We start from the raw sequence: 20,101 nt of genomic DNA on the forward strand, positions 1-20,101 counted from the left end.
AGGATCTTGGCACACAGAATGTGCCGCGTCCTGGAACATGAGGCTTCTTAGAAAAAAGAGGCTTCAGAATCAGAGAGAAATGCAAATTCCTGGGCAGGTCTCTTTCAAACACCTGTCAAGCAGGTTTCAAGGAACGCCCAGTGCCTCCAGTTAGGTTTGAGCCTGTTTGGATTGGAAGAAGAAGAAGAAGAGTTGGTTTTTATATGCCAACTTTCTCTACCACTTAAGGAAGAATCAAACTGGCTTACAATCACCTTCCCTTCCCCTCCCCACAGGTTCAAAGGGCTATAAATAAAGTCAATCAAATCAAATAATGCCACACAAGATGACGTTCCTGTACATATGAGTCGATTTTGACAGGGCTGCTTTTTCTCCACCCCTGTAGCACTAATGAGAGGTGGAATCCACCCAATGTGCTATTAAGGGGCAGTAGCCCTTGGCTTTAAGTCATCCAGTTATCTTCCCCATCTCTTATTTTTAAAAATGCTTACAGAGCTGTATGCTTACAGAGCCTAGCCTGAACTTGTCAGAGCGTGGAAACTAAGCAGGGTTGGCCATGGTTAGTCCTTGAATGGGAGACCACCAAGAAAGACTGGGGCTGCAATTAGGGTTGCCAGCTCCCTCTTCACCACCAGCAGGAGGTTTTGGGGGCAGAGCCTGAGGAGGGTGGGGTTTGGGGAGGGGAGGGACTTCAATGTCATAGAGTCCAATGGCCAAAGCAGCCATTTTCTCCAGGGGAACTGATCTCTGTCAGCTGGAGATCAGTTGTAACCAGTGGCGGACCTACGTTTTTTGGGGCCCCGAAGCTTGAACTGTTATGGGGGCCCCTTCGCAACCGGCAACAATAGGGTCACATCCAACAAGGTCCAAAGGGCCTTGCTGCCCTTGCAAGGACCTCGAGGCCCAAATACTGGAGAACAGGGTGGTGGTGGGGAGTCCTTGAAAATGGGCCGTACAGTGATGAAATAAGACCACAGAACTATTCAGCCGTGCACCAACGAAGGATTTGAGGATCCCGCTTCCAAAATGTAGGCTGTGAATAGATCCAAAATGTAGGCTGTGAAACTCAGTGAGCCCTTACAGCTGGGAATTTGAGTGCTGCAAACCCCTGAGAAAATTTTGAAACTTGACCAATGACAGGGACATTTTCAGGCCATATGAAATGGGTATTAGAGCATATTCTAAAGTCAATATTAAGTACTTTAACCCATCGGCTTATGATTCTATCACTAAAAAACTCCATCGATTTTGTTGAGAAATTCACTCATTTAAAAAAGTTGCTTCAGGGGCCCCCTCCGGGATTAGGGGCCCTGAAGCTTAAGCTTCATCAGTTTCACAGTAGATCCGCCTCTGGTTGTAACAACTGGAGATCTCCAGCCACTACCTGAAGGTTGTCAACTTTAGACAGGAGCCTTCCTGAACTCACCAGGCAGTTGAGGCATTGAGTCACCCTAACAATGGAAGGATGAGAAAGGATCCCTTCCCTCCTCCTCCAGGAACGAATTGTACTGGGTGAGGTTCAAACTGGTTGGGGAAGAAAAAAGCGGAGATGGCTCGTAACGAAAGAGTAGTAGAGCAGCTCTCAGATGGCACTTGTGGGCGCGGGCGGTATGCAAGGCAGAAGCTCAGTGGATGTACACACATGCCCTTCTGGCTCAGATAACTTCTCTCTTCCCCACAACAGCGGGCTTCCCCCCTCTGCACCTATGGGTGAGTGGCTTTCCCCGCCTCTTGCAAATTGCTGCATCTTCTATCCTCGAATCCTTTCCCCCCCCCAAAAAAAGCCAGGTGTGAATTCTGTTGGAAGGGTGGTGAGGCTCCGATGAAACCTGACGATTCTCATTCCAGATGTGGATAGAAGGATCTCAGGCAGCTGGGGTGAACGCTTGCCCAGATAACTTTGGCAAGGGAATGCTTCGAGTTGCCAACACTGTGCTGGGAAATTCTTGGAGATTTTGGGGGTGGGGAATGGTGAGGGTGGAGCTTGAAGGAGGGGCTGTGGCTCAGTGGTAGAGCATCTGCCTGGCATGAAGAAAGTCCCAGGTTCAATCTCCGGCATCTCCAGTTAAAGGGACTAGGCAGGTAGGCGATGTGAAAGACTTCCGCCTGAGACCCTGGAGAGCCGCTGCCGGTCTGAGTAGACAATACTGACTTTGATGGACCAAGGGTCTGATTCAGTATAAGGCAGCTTCATGTGTTCATGTGTGAGACTGGGGAGGACAGGGACCTCAGTGGGGTATAATGCCATAGAGTCCACCCTCCAAAGCATCCCTTTTCTCCAGGGGAACTGATCTGTGCAGTCTGGCAATCAGTTGTAATTTCAGGAGATCTCCCGCCCCCCACCCCCTGAAGTTGGCAGTCCTTGGGACACTGTTAGGCTACATAGGCCAATGGTCTGACTCTCTGTATGCTGCTGATTTCCATGTGGTACGAAGTATCAGCGGCATCTATAAGCAGAGCCTTGGGGAAGCAAGCAACCTCTTTAAAGCAAGCAGCACCTTTGCTAGTCCTGCACCAGGTTGCTGCAAGGAACAATGTAAAGCCAAAGTCTGCTTCAGCTTTAGCCAACTCCAGCTAAACCTCTTGGCCCTCGCCCCCTGCTTGTATTCAAACATCAAGCTCATGTGGTGGTCTTGCAAAAAAGCAAGAAAATATTGGGAAATGATACATGGTGAAATGCAAAGAGTATTGAAGATCAAATTTGTCCTAGATTCAAAAACTATGTTGTTAAATATTTTGCCAGACAATATGCCAAAAATATATAATGAATTACTTAAAAATATGGTGATAGCAGCAAGAGTGGAGTATGCAAAGAAGTGAAAAGCAGAAGACGACCCAGATGTAACTGAATGGACAAATAAAGTAACAGAATATGCAACTATGGCTAAGTTAATGTCTTTAGTGAATAATAGATCAACCTCTGCTTTTTTAATGAAAAATGGAAAGTATTTCTTGAGTATATAGTTGTTAACTGATAAAAATAATAGAATGTTAAAATGTAAGTAAGAAATGCATCCTTGAATATGCAATTATAACATTCAAAGAAGGTATAATAGATCAGAAGTTATAGAGTAAGTTCCATTATAATGTAAGAATTTGATGTGTATGTTTATATGTTTGTATATCTTGTAATATCCATTTGAAAACAACAACATAAGAACGTAAGAACATAAGAAAGGCCATGCTGGATCAGACCAAGGACCGTCAAGTCCAGCAATCTATTCACACAGTGGCCAACTAGGAAGCCCACAGACAAGACAACTGCAGCAGCACCATCCTGCCTGTGTTCCAGCACACCCAAAATAATAGGCATGCTCCTCTGATACTAGAGAGAATAGGGATGCTTCATGACTAGTATCCATTTTCACTAGCAGCCATGAATACCCCTCTCCTCCATGAACATGCCCACTCCCCTCTTAAAGACTTCCAAGTTGGCAGCCATCACCACATCCTGGGGTAGGGAGTTCCACAATTTAACTATACTCAATAGATGGTTTGTCACAAGAATGTAGCTGTTTTGTTCTACTGATAGGTGTTTGTAACAGTTGAGAGAGATCACTTGGCTGCCACTCCTTAGATAAACAGGCATAACCTAATTTGACACAACATTTGTAAAAATTGTGGAGGCAGGAACATATACACAGGTACCAATTTCCCTTCTTTAACGCTTGATAGGGATCATTCCCTTTTCCTTGGAGCTATTTCCCTCAGGGAAGGACTACTGGTTTCACTTTCCTACCTCAAGATCCTCCTCGATCCTACGATCGTCTCCTTCTTCCACTCCAGCTGCCACTCTTGAACTGCAACTCTCAGCTGCCAATCTCCCAGGTCAACAGTAGAAATCTCTCTCTCCCCCAAACTCCTTGTCAATCAGGGTTCTCAGACAGGTATAAGGCATCTGCAGTTAGCTGTCCATCACAAGGGGTTATGAGGAAGTCAGCAGCTCATGAAGCCCAGTTTGGGACAGAGTTTTGGAGCTAAGCAGGGTTGGCCGTGGTCAGAACTTGGATGGGAGACCACCAAGGAAGACCAGGATTGCTACACAGAGGAAGGCAATAGGAAACCTCCTCTGCTCATGCCATGCCTGGGCCGTTCCACAGAAGGGCTCCACATGAGTCCGTTGGAACTTGACGGCATATTTTTCTTATTATGAAGAGGTCGTGAGGAGAAGATCATGGAATTCACACCACACAGGTGGGCAGAATCAAACAAATCATCTACTTCCTGGAGAGGTGCCTAATCTTATTTTTCTTTTTCTTTTCAGAGGCCAAGATGGAGGCACCCCTTGAAAAGGCTCTAGGGGTGATGATAAACACCTTCCACAAATATTCAGGCAGGGATGGCGACAAGTATAAGCTCAACAAGGCTGAGATGAGGGAGCTGCTTCTTCAAGAGATGCCTGCTTTTGTCCAGGTCAGGTCATATAGTGGGAGATTTCTTTTCTGGGAGGAAAGCTCAGAGAAGCGCTGAAGTAGGAATAAGTGAATGTTCCCCATTTCATTTCTGTTTATGAGCTGGTTGTTTGTTTGATTGGTTTCTTTTTATATTTATTCACATTTTTGTTAACTTTTTGGTTCTTTGCACCTTTGCTGTTTGTTTGGTAGATTTGGAACTTGAAGAGTTTTATGTTAAATATATGTGGTCTTGCCTTGACTTGGATAGGCCAGGTTAGCCCAATCTCATCAGCTCTTGGAAGCCAAGCAGGGTCAGCCATGGTTAGCACTGGGATGGAAGACCATCAAGGAAGTCCATGGTCGTGACTCAGAGGCAGGCAATGCAAACCACCTCTGTTTGTCTCTTATCTTGAAACCCCTAGGGGGGGTCACAATAAGTTGGCTATGGCTTGACGGCGCTTTCCACCCCCACCACCATGTATGGTTTTAATATGTTCAATGTCTGTCACTCATATGCTTAAAATGTCAGTTTTTGGGAACAATTCGGTGCCAGGGAGCAGAAAATGATGCCCAGATTAAGAACCACAGGTTCAATTCGTGCAATGGAGAATGTTTTTTAAGGCCAAAACTGTGGGAATGAGGAATTCAAAATCATCTCTGCTTCTCCGGCGTAATCAATTTGTATTCCATGACCCGCTCTCTTCTTTAAAAATCTCATGAGAGCAGCCTTACAGGATTAGACCACTTCACCATGTCCAGGTTCCTATGTCATGGATCATTTCCCAGAAACTGCTCACCTCTGCTCAGATTCAGTAGACACTAATTTTTAGGGTTGTCAAGCTGAGCCTGGTGATTGGCGGGTGGCTCGGGCGGGGGGACGGGACACATCAACTGTGTGATGTCTACCACGTTGCTACCTCACTTCCGGGAAAAACTCAGTTTTAGCATAAAGTTTCTGGTGATTTCTAGAGCTACCCTATGTCACTTCCAGATTTTCCCTATAAAATTAATCCCCCTCCACTGCTGCTCTGGGAGTTGGGGTTGGCAAAGATTGCTGCCAATGGGAGGTATCCCAACCTAAACAAGCACGTGGCTAGCAGGGTCAGCCCTGGTTAGTACTTGGATGGGAGACCACCAAGGAATACCTGGGTTGCTGTGCAGAGGAAGGCACTGGCAAACCACCTCTGTTAGTCTCTTGCCATGAAGACCCCAAAAAGGGTCGCCATAGGTTGGCTGCGACTTGACGGCACTTTACACACACACAAGGGACAATACCCATAGGTCTAAAACACATGGTCCCTTAACCCAGTTTCTTCCCTCTTTCTTCCCTGCTTCACCCAGGATCAAATCTTCGCGAAATAAATAAACCTTATTTATTCTTGGCTCAGCCCTGTCTGTAAGCAGAATGAACCCGTCTTTTCCTGGCAGCCAACCAGGGGAAGCACAGATGACTGGCTTCTCTCACAGCCGAATATGAAGCAGTGTGAGGACAGGCAGGGGTTCAACTGCTTCCTGCTTCTTGCTACCTGGGAGCTCTTTCTGGGAAAAAGAAAGGCTTTTTTAAAGCAAGGCTTGGATTTCTCCCCACCCCCTTCTTTCAGATTGCTCCGTTTTTTGGTTTTTGTTCTGAAAATGCTTTTACAAGCGGGGTGTGTGTGTGTGTGTGTATATATATATATATATATATATGTATGTATGTATATATATGTATGTATATATATATATGTGTGTGTGTGTATGTATGTATATATATATGTATATGTATGTATGTATATATATGTGTATATATATATATGTATTTTGTATTTTTTTGTTTTGTTTTATTTTGTTTATTATAAAAATAATAAAAAAAATAAAAGAAAAAAGCCTTTATTAGTCTATTTGAAAGGACCAATCACCAGGGGCTGGGAGGCAGGGAGGGCTTACTTGGCCCTCCGCTTGTTCTGTTCACATGGATCCATTTGCCACAGGTTTGTCCCTGCTCATTCCAGGTAATGCGTACAGATTCTCCTCCAGCCCGGATTACATTGATCCTGGCTGAAACAGGGAATAACGTGGGCTAAGCGACCATGCGTTTTTGACCATAGATTTAACTATATGGAATGAAATACATCCAAAGTAACAATACACAATAATTCTACTGGCATAGAATCAAGAGTCCATATACAATCCTTGAGCTTGTTCTTCCATATGTTGTGGATATCTCTTCAATGATGCAACACCAGTAGATCAGTTAATAAATAAAGTTATAAATCATCTCTTCAGTATCGGTAGAAAAATAGCTATAAATAATCTCTTTAGTACTAGATGGGTTGCCGGTTCTTGATCCCGTTTTGTAAAAATCTTCATCAGAACTTCACATCTATCTTATTTGTCCAAAATGATACATAATCTGACAAACTCCTCATTCCATTTGTACTCTTACCCTCTCTCAGGGCATGGGTATTGTCCCTTAGACACATGCTTTTGTATTTTGGGGTTTGATTGCCGTGTTGGTGTGGCGTGGCTACTATTTTTTCTTGAATAGGTCTCCCAACATAGCAGGACATCTGGCAGCTAGTCTAGGGAATTCTAGCTGCTTTTGTAGGGTTGCCACCCTCCAGGTACTAGCTCCAGGTACTAGTTGGTCTCGATAGCATTGAAGTTCCTCCCCTCCCCAAAACCTGCCCTCCCCAGGTTCCGCCTCAAAAACCTCCCACCGGTGGCGAAGAGTGACCTGGCAACCCTATGCATTTGGGACTACCATGGCTCTTCAGTCATTCTTAGATCATCTCCACGCCTTGGTCCCAAGTGACGATCGGACATGGAAACGCAACCGATCTGCTGAGATTTTACTGAGCTCTGCTCTGCCTTCTCCTTGCTACAGGGGAAGATTGATGAGCCTGGTTTTAAATATATGATGAAGAAACTAGACAGCAACGAGGACGGGGAGCTGGATTTCCAGGAGTACGCGGTCTTCTTGGCTCTCGCCGCTTCCCTCTCAAATGAGTTCTTCCAAGAGTGTGCTGACGAGAACAACCGGAAGAGATGAAGCTGACGTTTCTCAGAGGGGTCCTCTGTGGCTGTTATACCCTTCGACTAGCCCCGGTCTGGGGGCAAAACTGTATAGTAATAAAGATGGTTAGAAGGTTATGCGTGTGCTAACATTACTGAAAGGAGAACTTCACCTAAGGGGGATTTCTGTTTGGCGTCTGCTGGGTGTACAGTTGGCAATCTCCAGGTGGGGCTTGAAGAGCTCCTGGGATTACAACCGAGTTCCAGGGAACAGAGGTCCATTTCCCTGGAGAAATGGCTGCTTTGGAAGATGCACTCTGTGGCATTATACCCTGCTGAACAGGGTCACCAACTGCCAGGTAGTAGCAGGAGATCTCCTGCTAATACAACTGACCTCCAGCCGATAGAGATCAGATCACCTGGAGAAAAATGGCCGCTTTGGCAATTGACCTCTATGGCGTTGAAATCCCTCCCCTCCCCAAACCTCGCCCTCCTCAGGCCCTGCCCCAAAAGTCTCCCGCCGGTGACAAAGAGGGACCTGGCAACCCTAAAGCTTAGCCTCCTCTCCTCCTCAAATCCCTGGGCTCCACCATCAAAATCTGCAGTAATTTCCCAATACGGAGTTGGCAGCCCCAGCTGTGTCCTTGATCTCCATACCGTCTCATTTGCTAAAGCTTCCAGTGTCTCTGCTCCTTTTCAGGTGCCCAGTTTTTTCTGCCACCTGCCTTGGGACTCAATCGAAAAGCCTCAGGTAGGCTCAACTGTTTGTATTTGTCTAGAAAGATACTATTTTGTGTTCCCTAGGTTTGATCCCATTAGGGTTGCCAGGTCCTTCATTGCTACCGGCAGGAGGTTTTGGGGGCAGAGCCTGAGGAGGGCGGGGTTTGGGGAGGGACTTCAACGCCATAAAGTCCAATGGCCAAAGTGGCCATTTTCTCCAGGGAAACTGATCTCTATCGGATGGAGATCAGTTGTAATAGCAGGAGATCTCCAGTTAGTACCTGGAGGTTGGCAACCCTAGTAGAGGCTGCGAGGGGACAGAAGGAAGGAAATCTGGAGACGGGAGGGCAGATAAAGGTAGTTGGCTGGTAGGTTGGAAAGAGAGAAGGAAGCAGGAAAAGGGGAGGGGCTAGGCTTCCCCACAGCACATGGATCCTTACCTCCTCAGGTGGTTGAGCCCTCTGTCCTAGCCTGAATATAGTTCTTGGCAGTCACTACCCAATTCTAACATATATTGATAAAACTTTACATATATATATGCATACAGCATTGAGGTTTATAATAATTCCTACCATCTTACTACATTACGTAATATTTTCTCATACTATCAGTTTGAATTAGGGTTGCTAACCTCCAGGTACGAGCTGGAGATCTTCTGCTATTACAGCTGATCTCCACTGATAGAGATCAGTTCACCAGGAGAAAATGGCCGTTTTGGCAATTGGACTCTATGGCATTGAAGTCCCCCAAAACCTCCTGCCGGTGGCGAAGAGGGACCTGGCAACCCTAGTTTGGATAGCGGGGCGGGGTGGAAGACAGTATTTTATTTATTTACTTCATTTATACTCCACTGTTCTCACTGGAAGTCAAAAAGCAGATTACAACTAAAAACTATGCAACTAAATAAGAACATACAGCAATCAAAATTAGAGAACATTTCGAACACAGTACACGACAGACAGTAAAGCAGGAATTACAAGACTGGAGAACGATGCAGTGGAACACTATATTACTTACAATCAGCAATGCAATAAAACTGGATTACAAAATTAAAGAACAACTCAATAAACGTAGCATAATATGTACAGTGAAGACTGCCTTAAATTCCACAGACTTTAATTACCGCCTTATTGCCTTTATAAAAATGCCCTCCCAAACAATTCTGTTGTAAGCATTCTGCAGAAGGTTGAAAGTGTGGGAGCCAAATCCTGACCTTGTTAGGCAGGACTTTCCACCATATGGGAGCCACAGGTAATTGTTGATCTTACCATTTGTAGGGTTTCCAACCTCCAGGTGGGGTCTGGATTTCTCCTGGAATTAAACGTGATCTCCAGACTACAGAGATCAGGACCCTATCATAGAATCCTAGAGTTGGAAGGGACCACCAGGGTCATCCAGTCCAACCCCTGCACAATGCAGGAAATTTACAACTACCTCCCCCCCAAACCCCCAGTGACCCCTACGCCATGCCCAGAAGATGGCCAAGATGCCCTCCCTCTCATCATCTGCCTAAGGTCACAGAATCAGCATTGCTGACAGATGGCCATCTAGCCTCTGCTTCAAAACCTCCAAGGAAGGAGAGCTTACCACCTCCAGAGGAAGCCCGTTCCACTGAGGAGCTGCTCTGTTAGAAAATTCTTCCTAATGTCTAGACGGAAAGTCTTTTGATTTAATTTCAACTCGTTAGTTCTGGCCCGACCTTCTGGGGCAACAGAAAACAACTTGGCACCCTCCTCTATATGACAGCCCTTCAAGTACTTGAAGATGGTTATCATATCCCCTCTCAGTTTTCTCCACCCTCCACTGGAGGAAATGGTGGCTTTTGGAGAGTGGACTCTATGATATTATCCCCCACTGAGGTCCCTCTCCTCTCCAAGCCCCACTCTCCCCAGGCTCCACCCCCAGATCTCCAGGAATTTCTCGACCCTATCCATTTGCAGGGTGGCACCTTCAGAAGACTTTGCTCCAATGAGTGGAACTGCTGCAGCGGTCTGATACCCAAATCGGCATACACGTGTTCAGGTCCATGATGTGCAAAGGTGTCCCTAGCCATTTATGCAGGGCTGTTTCCCTCACGGCCACCCCGCTGACTGCTTTAGGGTTTCCTTTTGATTAGGCATGCCTTTCCCAACCATCAGAGGTCACCTTGCATTCCCCGCGCATTTCCATGTGTTTTTCCTGTATTTTCCAGATTCTGACGAAAACAGCATCCAGAAAACACGGGCAAAACACATGGAAACAGACAAATGTGTGTTTTGGGCACCTAGGTACTTGGGATCTTAGCCTATGTATACCAAGGTCCAGATTTCGATCAATACTCAAGAATGAATGGAAAATGGCTCTTAAACAAAAAGGGTTTTGTGTTACAAACAGAAAAAGAGATCAAATGAAGCAAGGCAATATTGCAGGGCAAAACCAGACCAAAACAACTACAGAAAGGGAAACACAACGTGGCAATCAAATACAAGACCTTTCCCTAGTGCAATTCAACAAGGATAAGTGCCCAAGTTCTACATCTCGGTAACAAAAATGAGGAACATGCAACTGGATGGGGGATACACTTCCAGGTAGCAGTGTGTGTGAACAAGATCTTGGGGTACAGGTGGACCATAAGCTGAATATGAACAGCCAATGTGATACAGTGGCAAAAAATGCTTGTGCATCAACAGAGGCATAGTATCCAAAACACAAGATGGCATAGTCCCGCTGTACACTGCATTGGTCAGGCTGCACCTGGAGTATTGTGTGCAGTTCTGGAGGCCTCACTTCAAAAAGGATGTGGACAGAATGGAGTGGGTGCGGAGGAGAGCAATGAAGATGATCAGGGGCCTGGAGACCAAGCCCTGCGAGGAAAGGCGGAGGGACTTGGGAATGTTTACTCTGGAGAATAGGAGTTTGAGGGAGGACTTGATTTCTCTTTAAGTATTTGAAGGGCTGACACTTAGAGGAGGGCAGGGAGCTTTTCCTGTTGGCAGCAGAGGATAGGACTTGCAATAATGGGTTTACGGTTGAAAAAGGACCGGCTGAGTATTAGGATTTTTTTTTACACTAAGAGTTATGCAACAGTGGAATCAGCTACCTAGGGAGGTGGTGAGCTCCCCTTCTCTGGCAGTCTTCAAGCTGCAGTTGGGCAAACACTTGTCAGGAATGCTGTAGGCTGATCCTGCATTGAGCAGGGGGTTGGATTAGATGGCCTCTACAGCCCCTCCCAACTCTATGCTTCTAAGACGCTGGCCATCCCTATTTTCAGTTTTTTCTAAACAGAATTTTCTTATCTTAAAAACAAGTTCCCACTTTTTCAATGGGAACATCCAGGTCACAAATTCAAATTTTGTTTAAATAAAAGAAAGATGGGCTAAGCAGCCCTTCTGGTAGGACAAGGCCTTACCCAGGCACAGAGCTCCGTTGATAATGCAGACTTTTTTTTTTTAAAATTGTGAAGACTCCCTTCCTCCAACTGAGCAGGCATCCCATTTTGGAGAAATGAGTTCAATTTTCCTCTTGCCTTTTCTTCTCTGCGTGGCTCCTATAAAATTCACTAGCTAGTTAGGCTGTATTGGAAGCAATGTTTGTGTTGGACAGAAACATCTTTTAACAAAAATAAAAAATAAAAATAAAAACCCAAAATGCACGCGCACACACACACACACACACACACACACACACACACACACACACATTTTTCCCATTAAAATCTTCTTCCAGCCTCATTCTAAGGGCTACAACACACCCACATAAGAAGGCAGCGTGCTGCTTTCCATAAATACTTCCTTGTTACAATTTTCCGTAATTGCCACACTGATTTCCTCCCTGGCCCTGCCTTTTGCCTCTGGCTTAGTCAACCAGGCAACCAGTTTCTTAATCCCACCCCAAAGGGGCCCAAATCCCCTTTCCCAGGCAGTTAGAGACAACTCCGAGCAGGTCTGACTTCTTTCTCCTGTTAAGTCCTTAGCACACTCATCGGAAAGTAAATGCCATTAAACTACAGTGGGATTTACTTCTGAGTACATGTGTTTAGGAGCAGGCTATACATTCTTAGACCCAAAAGTGCAAAGAAGGGCATTGGAGTGGTGGCGGAAGGATATAATTTCCTCTGTCAAATAACAAGGCATTACATGTGGAATTGTTTAAAAGGACGGATTTCCCCCTCAGGTGCAAATAAAGTTTTCCTTTTTTTGTTCTTATTTATGCAACTTGGAAAAAGAAGTGCATGGACTTAACATGCAGTGCTTGAGACAGAAACAGGAGCCAAAAATATTGTAACGCCTCAGTGATGCTGGGAAGGAAGTAGGCATCCTTTGTCCACCTGCGGCAGGTCAACCCCTGCTCTTGGCCCCAAAGCCTCACCTTTGAGAAACCGAGGAGGGGGGAAATAGTCAGAAAATGGCCTTGGTAGGCTTTAAGAATTTCTCCATGTATCTATAACCTTTACCATAGAGATTAGGACAAATGCCACAGCTTCACTTGGAAGTGATGGCACACCCTCCCCAAACCCCACCTGCAACCCTCCAAATCTTCCGGCATTTGCTGAGGCCGTGCTGGCAACCCCCCTTGGAGTTCCAGAGAGCCTAGAGGCCCACTTCTGTTGGCCATGGATGGGATGAGCCAATTCAGTGCAGTAGTTAGAGGGCTGGACATGGCCTGTCAAAGCGTGGGCCCAGATCCCTACTTCCTCTGAACCTTACTGGGTGGCCTAACCTACTTTGTAAGGCTGTTGTCAGGATGAAACGAGATGAGCACTGTCCTGAGGTTTTTGGAGAAAAGGTGAAATAGGAAACTGAATGATGATGATGATGATGATGATGATGATGATGATGCGGGAAACCCACAAGGACTTGTGAAGGGCATCTTATCTCCCCCTCTGCCACTATTTCCTCTTTCCCTTTCCTGAAATCCCCCACAGCCTCTCCCATTTTCCTTCTCTCCTTCCAGCCTACCAGCCAACCAACATTTACCTGCCCTCCTGTCTCCAGATTTCCTTCCTTCTGTCCCCCGGCAGTCTGTGCCCAGGAACACTGTGACTAGGGTGGCCCACCTCCAGGTCCTAGCTGGAGATCTCCCGCTATTACAACTGATCTCCAGCCAATAGAGATCAGTTCCCCTGGAGAAAGGGGCCGCTTTGGCAATTGGACTCTATGGCATTGAAGTCCCTCCCCTCCCCAAACCCCGCCTTCCTCGGGCTTCACCCTCCAGATCTCCAGGTATTTCCCAACCCAGAGCTGGCAACCCTAACTGTGACCCAGTTGCACAGTGGGGAACCCACAAGGACTTGCGACGGGCAACTGATTTTCCTCTGTATACCCTTCCCCACACTAATTTTCTCTCTCTCCTCCAGACAACCCCCATAGTCTCACTTTCCCATGCCTCCTTTTCTATTTCCGACCCACCAGCCAATCTACATTTATCTACCCCCTTTTTCTGCTACATTTATAATTTATTTACTTCTTTTAGACCCTACCTTTCTCCCTAGGGTTGCCATCTTCGGGTTAGGAAATATCTGGAGGTTTGGGGGGTGGAGCCTGAGGAGGGTGTGGTTTGGGGAGGAGGGGACTTCAATGCCATAGAGTCCAATTGCCAAAGCGGCCATTTTCTCCAGTTGAACTGATCTCTATCGGCCGGAGGTCAGTTGTAATAGCGGAAGATCTCCAGCTAGTACCTGGAGGTTGGCAACCCTATTTCTCCCCAATGGGGACCCAGGAAAGCTTGCATCATTCTCCTGTCCTACATTTTATCCTCACAACAACCTTGTGATGTAGGTTCGGCTGAGAGTGCGCGACGGATCCAAAGTCTAGGTCTCACAGATCCTCATCTGAAACGCCAACCACTACACCACACTGGCTATTATGGGGTGGCGGCTTTTGGATAGTAGTAAGCAGCCACACCTGGGTAAGTCATGCAAGTTGGTAGGCAGCAAGTCATCTGGTGCCTGGCCTCGATGAGTCAAGCAAAAACAGTGCTGGAAAGAGCCCTGCCCCTCTCCTTGCCTTTCATTGTCAAAAAACAAGAGTTCAACAGGCAGTACTGTTGTAGTTGCCTAGCAATTTTGTTTCTTAAAGCTACAGGCGCTGCTTCTGTTATTTTGGGTTTTTCCCAAAAAAAACCCCAAAACCCAACCCCCCCCAAAAAAACTCAGATTTCTGAGTTTTATGCAAACCTAGGGCTTTTCTCAGGCTTGTAGAAAGATAGAATAATGGAATCATAGAATCATAGAGTTGGAAGGGATCACCAGGGTCATCTAGTCCAACCCCCGGCACAATGGAGGAAATTCACAACTACTTCTCCCACACACACCCCAGTGACCCCTACTCCATGCCCAGAAGATGGCCAAGATGCCCTCCCTCTCATCATCTGCCTAAGGTCACAGAATCAGCATTGCTGACAGATGGCCATCTAACCTCTTCTTAATAACCTCCAGGGAAGGAGAGCTCACCACTTCCCAAGGAAGTCTGTTCCACTGAGGAACCGCTCTGTTAGAAAATTCTTTAAGTAGAGGCTGGAAAAGCACTTGTCAGGGAAGCTGTAGGCTGATCCTGCATTGAGCAGGGGGTTGGACTGGATGGCCCCACTCAATGAGTCTACGATTCTATGGGGAAAAGATGAACCACAATCGGTGAGGTTTTCTGGGTGACAGATGAGCATTGTCCTACTCTTGAAGCACCTTAGGGTGTGCATCGGGATCAGATGTGATGTAAGCAATGGGTGGATAGTTCTCAAGCCCTGTCCGCCCTACGAATTAACATGCAGGCTTGTCTTCATTGGAATGTGCCAGTAGCAGCAGTGGAAGGCAATCCAAGACAGGTCGGGAGGCACTGGGGAAGCTGGAAATACAATCTTCCTGACTCGTTCGCTTGGCTTGTACAGAACATTATCTCTGGATATCGTGGTTGGTATATTTGTATTCTTCCTTTGGGTGTGGGGCCATCTGTACTTTTTCAGGTGCTACTCTGGGGGCTTGATGTTACTTCCAAATATACCAAAAAAGACATTTATCAGGAGTAAGCGGTGGTTGGATTGAATTGGGTGAGCTTGTGAAGCTCTGTTTCTTGGCGTTTCAGGATTGTTTCTGTTGAAATGCCTAGCTAGAGCCCTGCTGCATCAGATTAAAGGTGCCTTCTAACATGGCGTCCCACAGAGGTCAGCCAGACGCCTCTGGGGAGTGCGCCAGTCGGAACATGCCCTGACGTTTATCTCCAGCATCTGGTGCTCAGCAGTGTGCCTGCACGCCATGCAAAATGTCGGGGTTGGAAAGGCCTTGGTGAAATGTGGCATGTGCGGTTCATCTGTATGACCCCTGCAACAATATGGGATGGTATCTCTCTAGTCCAGCCGAATGGGGCAAAGTGGATATAGAGTAAAAACTGGAGGGGTGGGGGAGGTTCAGGAAGCACACCACTCCTCTGCTAGGGTTGCCAACCTCGAGATACTAGCTGGAGATCTCCTGCTATTACAACTGATCTCCAGCCGATAGAGATCAGTTCACCTGGAGAAAATGGCCGTGTTGGCCATTGGACTCTATGGCATCTCTCCCCTCCCCAACCCCCACCCTCCTCAGGCTCCACCCCAAAAAAAACCCTCCGGTGGCAAAGAGGGACCTGGCAACCCTATCCTCTGCACAGCTGAAAACCAACCTGGTCAGTCCTAAAGGGAAAGAGTGTGAGCCAGGGATCTTCAGTTCAAATCTCACTTCTGCCACCAACTTCTCAAGGAAGCCACATTTTCTTTCTGCCTCCGCCCCTGCAAATGTAATTATAATTAAGTGCTGTCAAGTTGCAACTGACTCATGGTGACCCCTCATGGGGTTTTCAAGGCAAGACATAAGTTTGGATTAGTCTGGTCTATTCAGGCTGCTCCTGCTACCATGGGCTTTTCCGCATTCTCTTTTTCCTGGTTGCGAAGTTCCTGTTTCTTTGGTGTTTTTAAAAGCTCTGCATGTATTTTACTCCCTCTAATGGCTGATCTGATGTAGCAGAAGAGTAAATCTATTTTATTTCCCTGCTGATTTATGCAGCCGCTTTTTACTCTTGATAAAAGGTGTAAGATCGAATTGACCACAAGAGGGAGCAAAACATGTGCAGAACTTAAAAACGCACACGGAAGAAACAGGAACTTCAAGACTAGGAAAAAGAGAACGTGGAAAAGACTTATAACTGGAATAATACTGGATTATTTTTACAGGGCTGGCATTCCAATAGGTCGCTGTTCCTTCTTAAAAGTACAGACTGGCTAGCTATTTCTCAGCATGCCTGGCTATTGTATATCCTTCTCTGTTCGGCATAACAAACCTGCATTGGATTAAGCTTGATTAATAATAATCTTTCATAGGCATTTCTCCACATTTGATAAACTACAATCCCCAGAATTCTTTTTTGGGTGGGAGCCATGAGAATTAAAGTGAGATAAAATCCATATACATCTTGGATTTCTGGAAGGATGTACAGTATGGAACAAAATGTTATAGCGGGCATAGTTTGATCAAGATCACCACTGATATATTTATTAGGATGTGGCTCAGAACAACTTAGAATCATAGCATTATAGAGTTGGAAGGGACCACCAGGGTCATCTAGTCCAACCCCCTGCCCAATGCAGGAAATTAACAACTACCTTCCCCCCCCCACATCCCCAGTGACCCCAACCCTCCCCAGTGACCCCAACCCTACCATGCAGGACCCCACAATCAAAAGCACTCCTGACAGATGGCCATCCAGCCTCTGCTTAAAGACCTCCAAAGACAGGGACTCCACCACCCTCCGAGGCAGCGCATTCCACCATCGAACAGCCCTCACCGTCAGGAAGTTCTTCCTAATGTTTAGGTGGAATCGCTTTTCTCTTAGTTGAAATCCATTAAACTTCCTAAATCTCAGTGGTATTTGACAATACTCCTGTTGGTGGCAGCCAGAATGATATTGGACCAGAACTGGAAGCAATATACACTACTGAAATTGCAGTTAACGGTATCAAAAATTGTGGTTAATTATGCTAATGGACAAGATTTCTGTGCTTAAACAAGACCATCTAAGAACTCACAAGTACAGAAATCTTTTGTACCATGATGGCTGCACTTGGTAGATTTTTCCACAAGAACTGGTTTAAGAAAGTGAAGCATTAGATTGGATTTGAGTAAATAAGCAGGATAAATAAGCAGGATGAATTAAAATAAGCAGGATAAATTACTATATGCAGAGAATAACAAAATGTATACATTTCGAGGGCAGATGTGCCACTTGTCTTCTGGATGACAAGAATGGTAGTTACAGAATATTCCGAATCCTGGGCTATGGACATGTAATTTTCACAATGGGTATCATAAGCATTTGTTACATACTTTATTAAAATTATGTTAAATCCCAACAAATTTCCAGCTGAACTGCTGGAATATTTCATCCATCTAGACTTGAGGCGTAACCTGTCCTCTTCAAGGCAATCCAGAGGGAACAGTTCTATACTGCTTTGTGAAGAAGAAGAATCACACTTTATCCGCAGTCATAGACCATCAATTATCCTACAAAATTAAAAATTGAATACATACATAAATAGATATGGAATAATATTATATAAAAATAAAATGTAATGGAGATTAGGAACGTATATAAACAATACAGATTCTGATCACAGATTGCTTATTCCAAAGCCAGCCAGGCAAATCTGGCCATACTAACCGATAAGTTTGGTACTGCATCTGAAAAAGAAACACTAAGCGATGTTTTCTAAGAGGTCTGGGGCAATCCACTAGCAGTGGAATCAGAGGGCATCGTATAATTTGCACTAAAAAAGAACGTGTTCAATAGTTTCTAATGCGTCCTGATTGCATATACACTTCCGTGCATCCAATGGCCACTTATTATAATATATCCCATCGAGAAACTTAGAGGGAAGAGCATAAAAGCCCTACGATATTCATGGTTTTGTGATGTCTGACAGATGAGGCATGGTGATGTTCCCAATAAGCAGGTCCTTTCTAAAAAGGGGGGTTGTATTGCTTTAGGAAGATGCTCATGGTTGACCTTTGCCGACTGCCTGGGGGTTCCCCAATGGCCAGTTCGTTCAAAGGGCGTCCATTCCGTCAAGTCTCCCAGCTGGATCCCTGTTTTACCAACTCATCTGTTTGTCTCCTGTTTGCCTTGCAGAGCCTTTTGCGCATGTTCTGTGATGGAGGGAATGTATAATAATCTAGAGCAAGCCCTCGGAGTGCTGGTTTGCACCTTCCAGCGCTACGGCCGGAAGGAAGGCAACAGACATACACTCAGCAGAGGGGAGCTGCTGGACCTATTGAAAACAGAGCTCCCCAGTCTGAAAACGGTAAGCATTTTGTACCCATTCACAAACAGTGTCCTGGGATCAGGTTGAGGTTAGAGGAGGAATTGCTGGAAGGAATTGTTCATTAAACCAGCATTGAAGGAATGGCAGATTGGATGGAGGCATCAGGCAGGGAGGTAGGAAAAGATTACAGTAAGGTTGCTAGGCTGGTGGGAGGGTCAGGGACATGGGTCAAGGGGGCTGCAACATTTCCTGCATCGCTAGGTCACTTCCGGTAAAAAAAACCCAGAAGTGACATATGGTAGCTCTAGGAATTGCCAGAAACTCTATGGCTTTACCATAATATCCCACTATCATTTTACCACAGCATTCTGGCAATTCCTAGAGCTACCCTATGTCACTTCCAGGTTTCACCATAGATTTCCTGGCAATTGCCAGAGCTACTCGACATCACTTTTGGGTTTCCCTAGACAGCCCTAGATTAGAGTAACACAAAGACATGGGTGAAAGCCATCTTGCAGGGCAGGAACGTGACCCCCTCCACAACATCTCTGTGGTTCAGTGTCCCATTTTTCACTTCACCCTCTTCTACATTAGTAGCACTGAACCAGGTAGTACAACAAGAAGTACCTAAAATTAATGGTGATCCTTATTTCCTTTTCTTTATTTCAAATAATCCGATGACCTAATGGTCTTGGACGATGATTCTTACTTCATGGGTTCAGACTCAGAGCTCCTGTTTTAGCATGAGGACTCTGTAGGATCCTTCTCATCTGCTGGACTAGCAGCAATTAGCAAAAGGATTGAGGGTGGATTGGCGGTCTGATTCGAACCAAAAATCAGTGGCATAATACTACTTTTGGAGGCAACCTCAGGGATTGTAAACCCCATCACAGAGCTCAAGCTTCTGAAGATCTTGTAAAAGGGAAGCCATGGTATTAATCCAAGACAGGCCTAAAAATTCCAGAAGGCCCTCAACAGTTCACTCATCCTTCCCACTCTACATTCCCCCCCCTTTCCAGTTAAAAATAAAAGAGGGAGCCTTTGAGGAGCTGATGGCATTGCTTGATACCAACAAGGACGGCCAAGTGGACTTTGAGGAGTTCATCCGATTCGTGTCGGCAGCTTGCACCTACTTCCACGACTTCTTCAAGGACTCTCCTGCGGTCCGGCCACGAGTGCAGTAAAGCCCAAGCAGCGCCCAAGTTTGGCAATTGGACTCTATGGCATTGAAGTCCCTCTCCTCCTCAAACCCTGCCCTCCTCAGGCTCCACTCAAAAACCTCCAGCCAGTAGCGAAGAGGGACCTGGCAACCCTATCGTGGGCCGGTGCTACCTTGGAGGAGGCATGTGATGGACTTGTGATCCAAGACTAGAGACAACAATGCAGAAGACAGACACTATGCTGCAGTGAAGTTTTAATGAACAAACAGACAAAGTGGATGTTTTAGGAGGTGTGGAGTTGGCCCACAATCTTCTGATGAGGACCATAACATAAAAAGGGAGGAAAGATGGAAGAAGAGATAGTTTTGGTTTGCCTGAACAAGTTATGATTAAACCAAGTACCCAGAGACCCTGTTAACTGAGAGTTGGATTAGTAATATTCAGCATTTCTAACACATATTCCAGTGACTTTCTTTCATGTATTTGTATCTGGAGAACTGATTGGAACTTCTTATCGATAGGGGTCATTATTTAAAAATAAAGCTGTAACATCTATTAAGTTTGCGATCTTTA

The 20,101-nt window shown here is 45.8% G+C and overlaps 2 protein-coding genes across 2 annotated transcripts; both read left to right on the top strand.

The window, feature by feature from the left end:
- Window positions 1–1,668: 1,668 nt before the first annotated feature.
- LOC130480252 (protein S100-A2-like) lies at window positions 1,669–7,425 on the top strand. Its single transcript, XM_056852712.1, has 3 exons — window positions 1,669–1,710; window positions 4,265–4,413; window positions 7,261–7,425. Exons 1-3 carry the CDS (start codon window positions 1,707–1,709, stop codon window positions 7,423–7,425), a joined length of 318 nt encoding a protein of 105 aa, XP_056708690.1. The 5' UTR covers window positions 1,669–1,706.
- A 7,555-nt stretch (window positions 7,426–14,980) lies between these two features.
- On the top strand, window positions 14,981–19,569 carry LOC130480253 (protein S100-A2-like). The gene is made up of 3 exons (XM_056852713.1): window positions 14,981–14,991; window positions 18,236–18,407; window positions 19,388–19,569. The coding sequence occupies exons 2-3, from the start codon at window positions 18,258–18,260 to the stop codon at window positions 19,550–19,552; spliced, it is 315 nt and encodes a 104-aa protein (XP_056708691.1). The 5' UTR covers window positions 14,981–14,991; window positions 18,236–18,257; the 3' UTR covers window positions 19,553–19,569.
- The last annotated feature ends 532 nt before the right edge of the window (window positions 19,570–20,101 follow it).

Source organism: Euleptes europaea, chromosome 7 (genome assembly GCF_029931775.1).
Source record: "Euleptes europaea isolate rEulEur1 chromosome 7, rEulEur1.hap1, whole genome shotgun sequence".
In the NCBI taxonomy this organism is placed as follows: Eukaryota; Metazoa; Chordata; class Lepidosauria; order Squamata; family Sphaerodactylidae; genus Euleptes; species Euleptes europaea.

Bases quoted from the DNA above. Each gene is read 5' to 3' on its own strand.
- LOC130480253 (XM_056852713.1), top strand. From the start codon at position 18,258: ATGGAGGGAATGTATAATAATCTAGAGCAAGCCCTCGGAGTGCTGGTT. The intron at 18,408-19,387 runs GTAAGCATTTTG...CCCCCTTTCCAG, and splicing joins AGCTCCCCAGTCTGAAAACG to TTAAAAATAAAAGAGGGAGC.
- LOC130480252 (XM_056852712.1), top strand. The intron at 4,414-7,260 runs GTCAGGTCATAT...TCCTTGCTACAG, and splicing joins AGATGCCTGCTTTTGTCCAG to GGGAAGATTGATGAGCCTGG.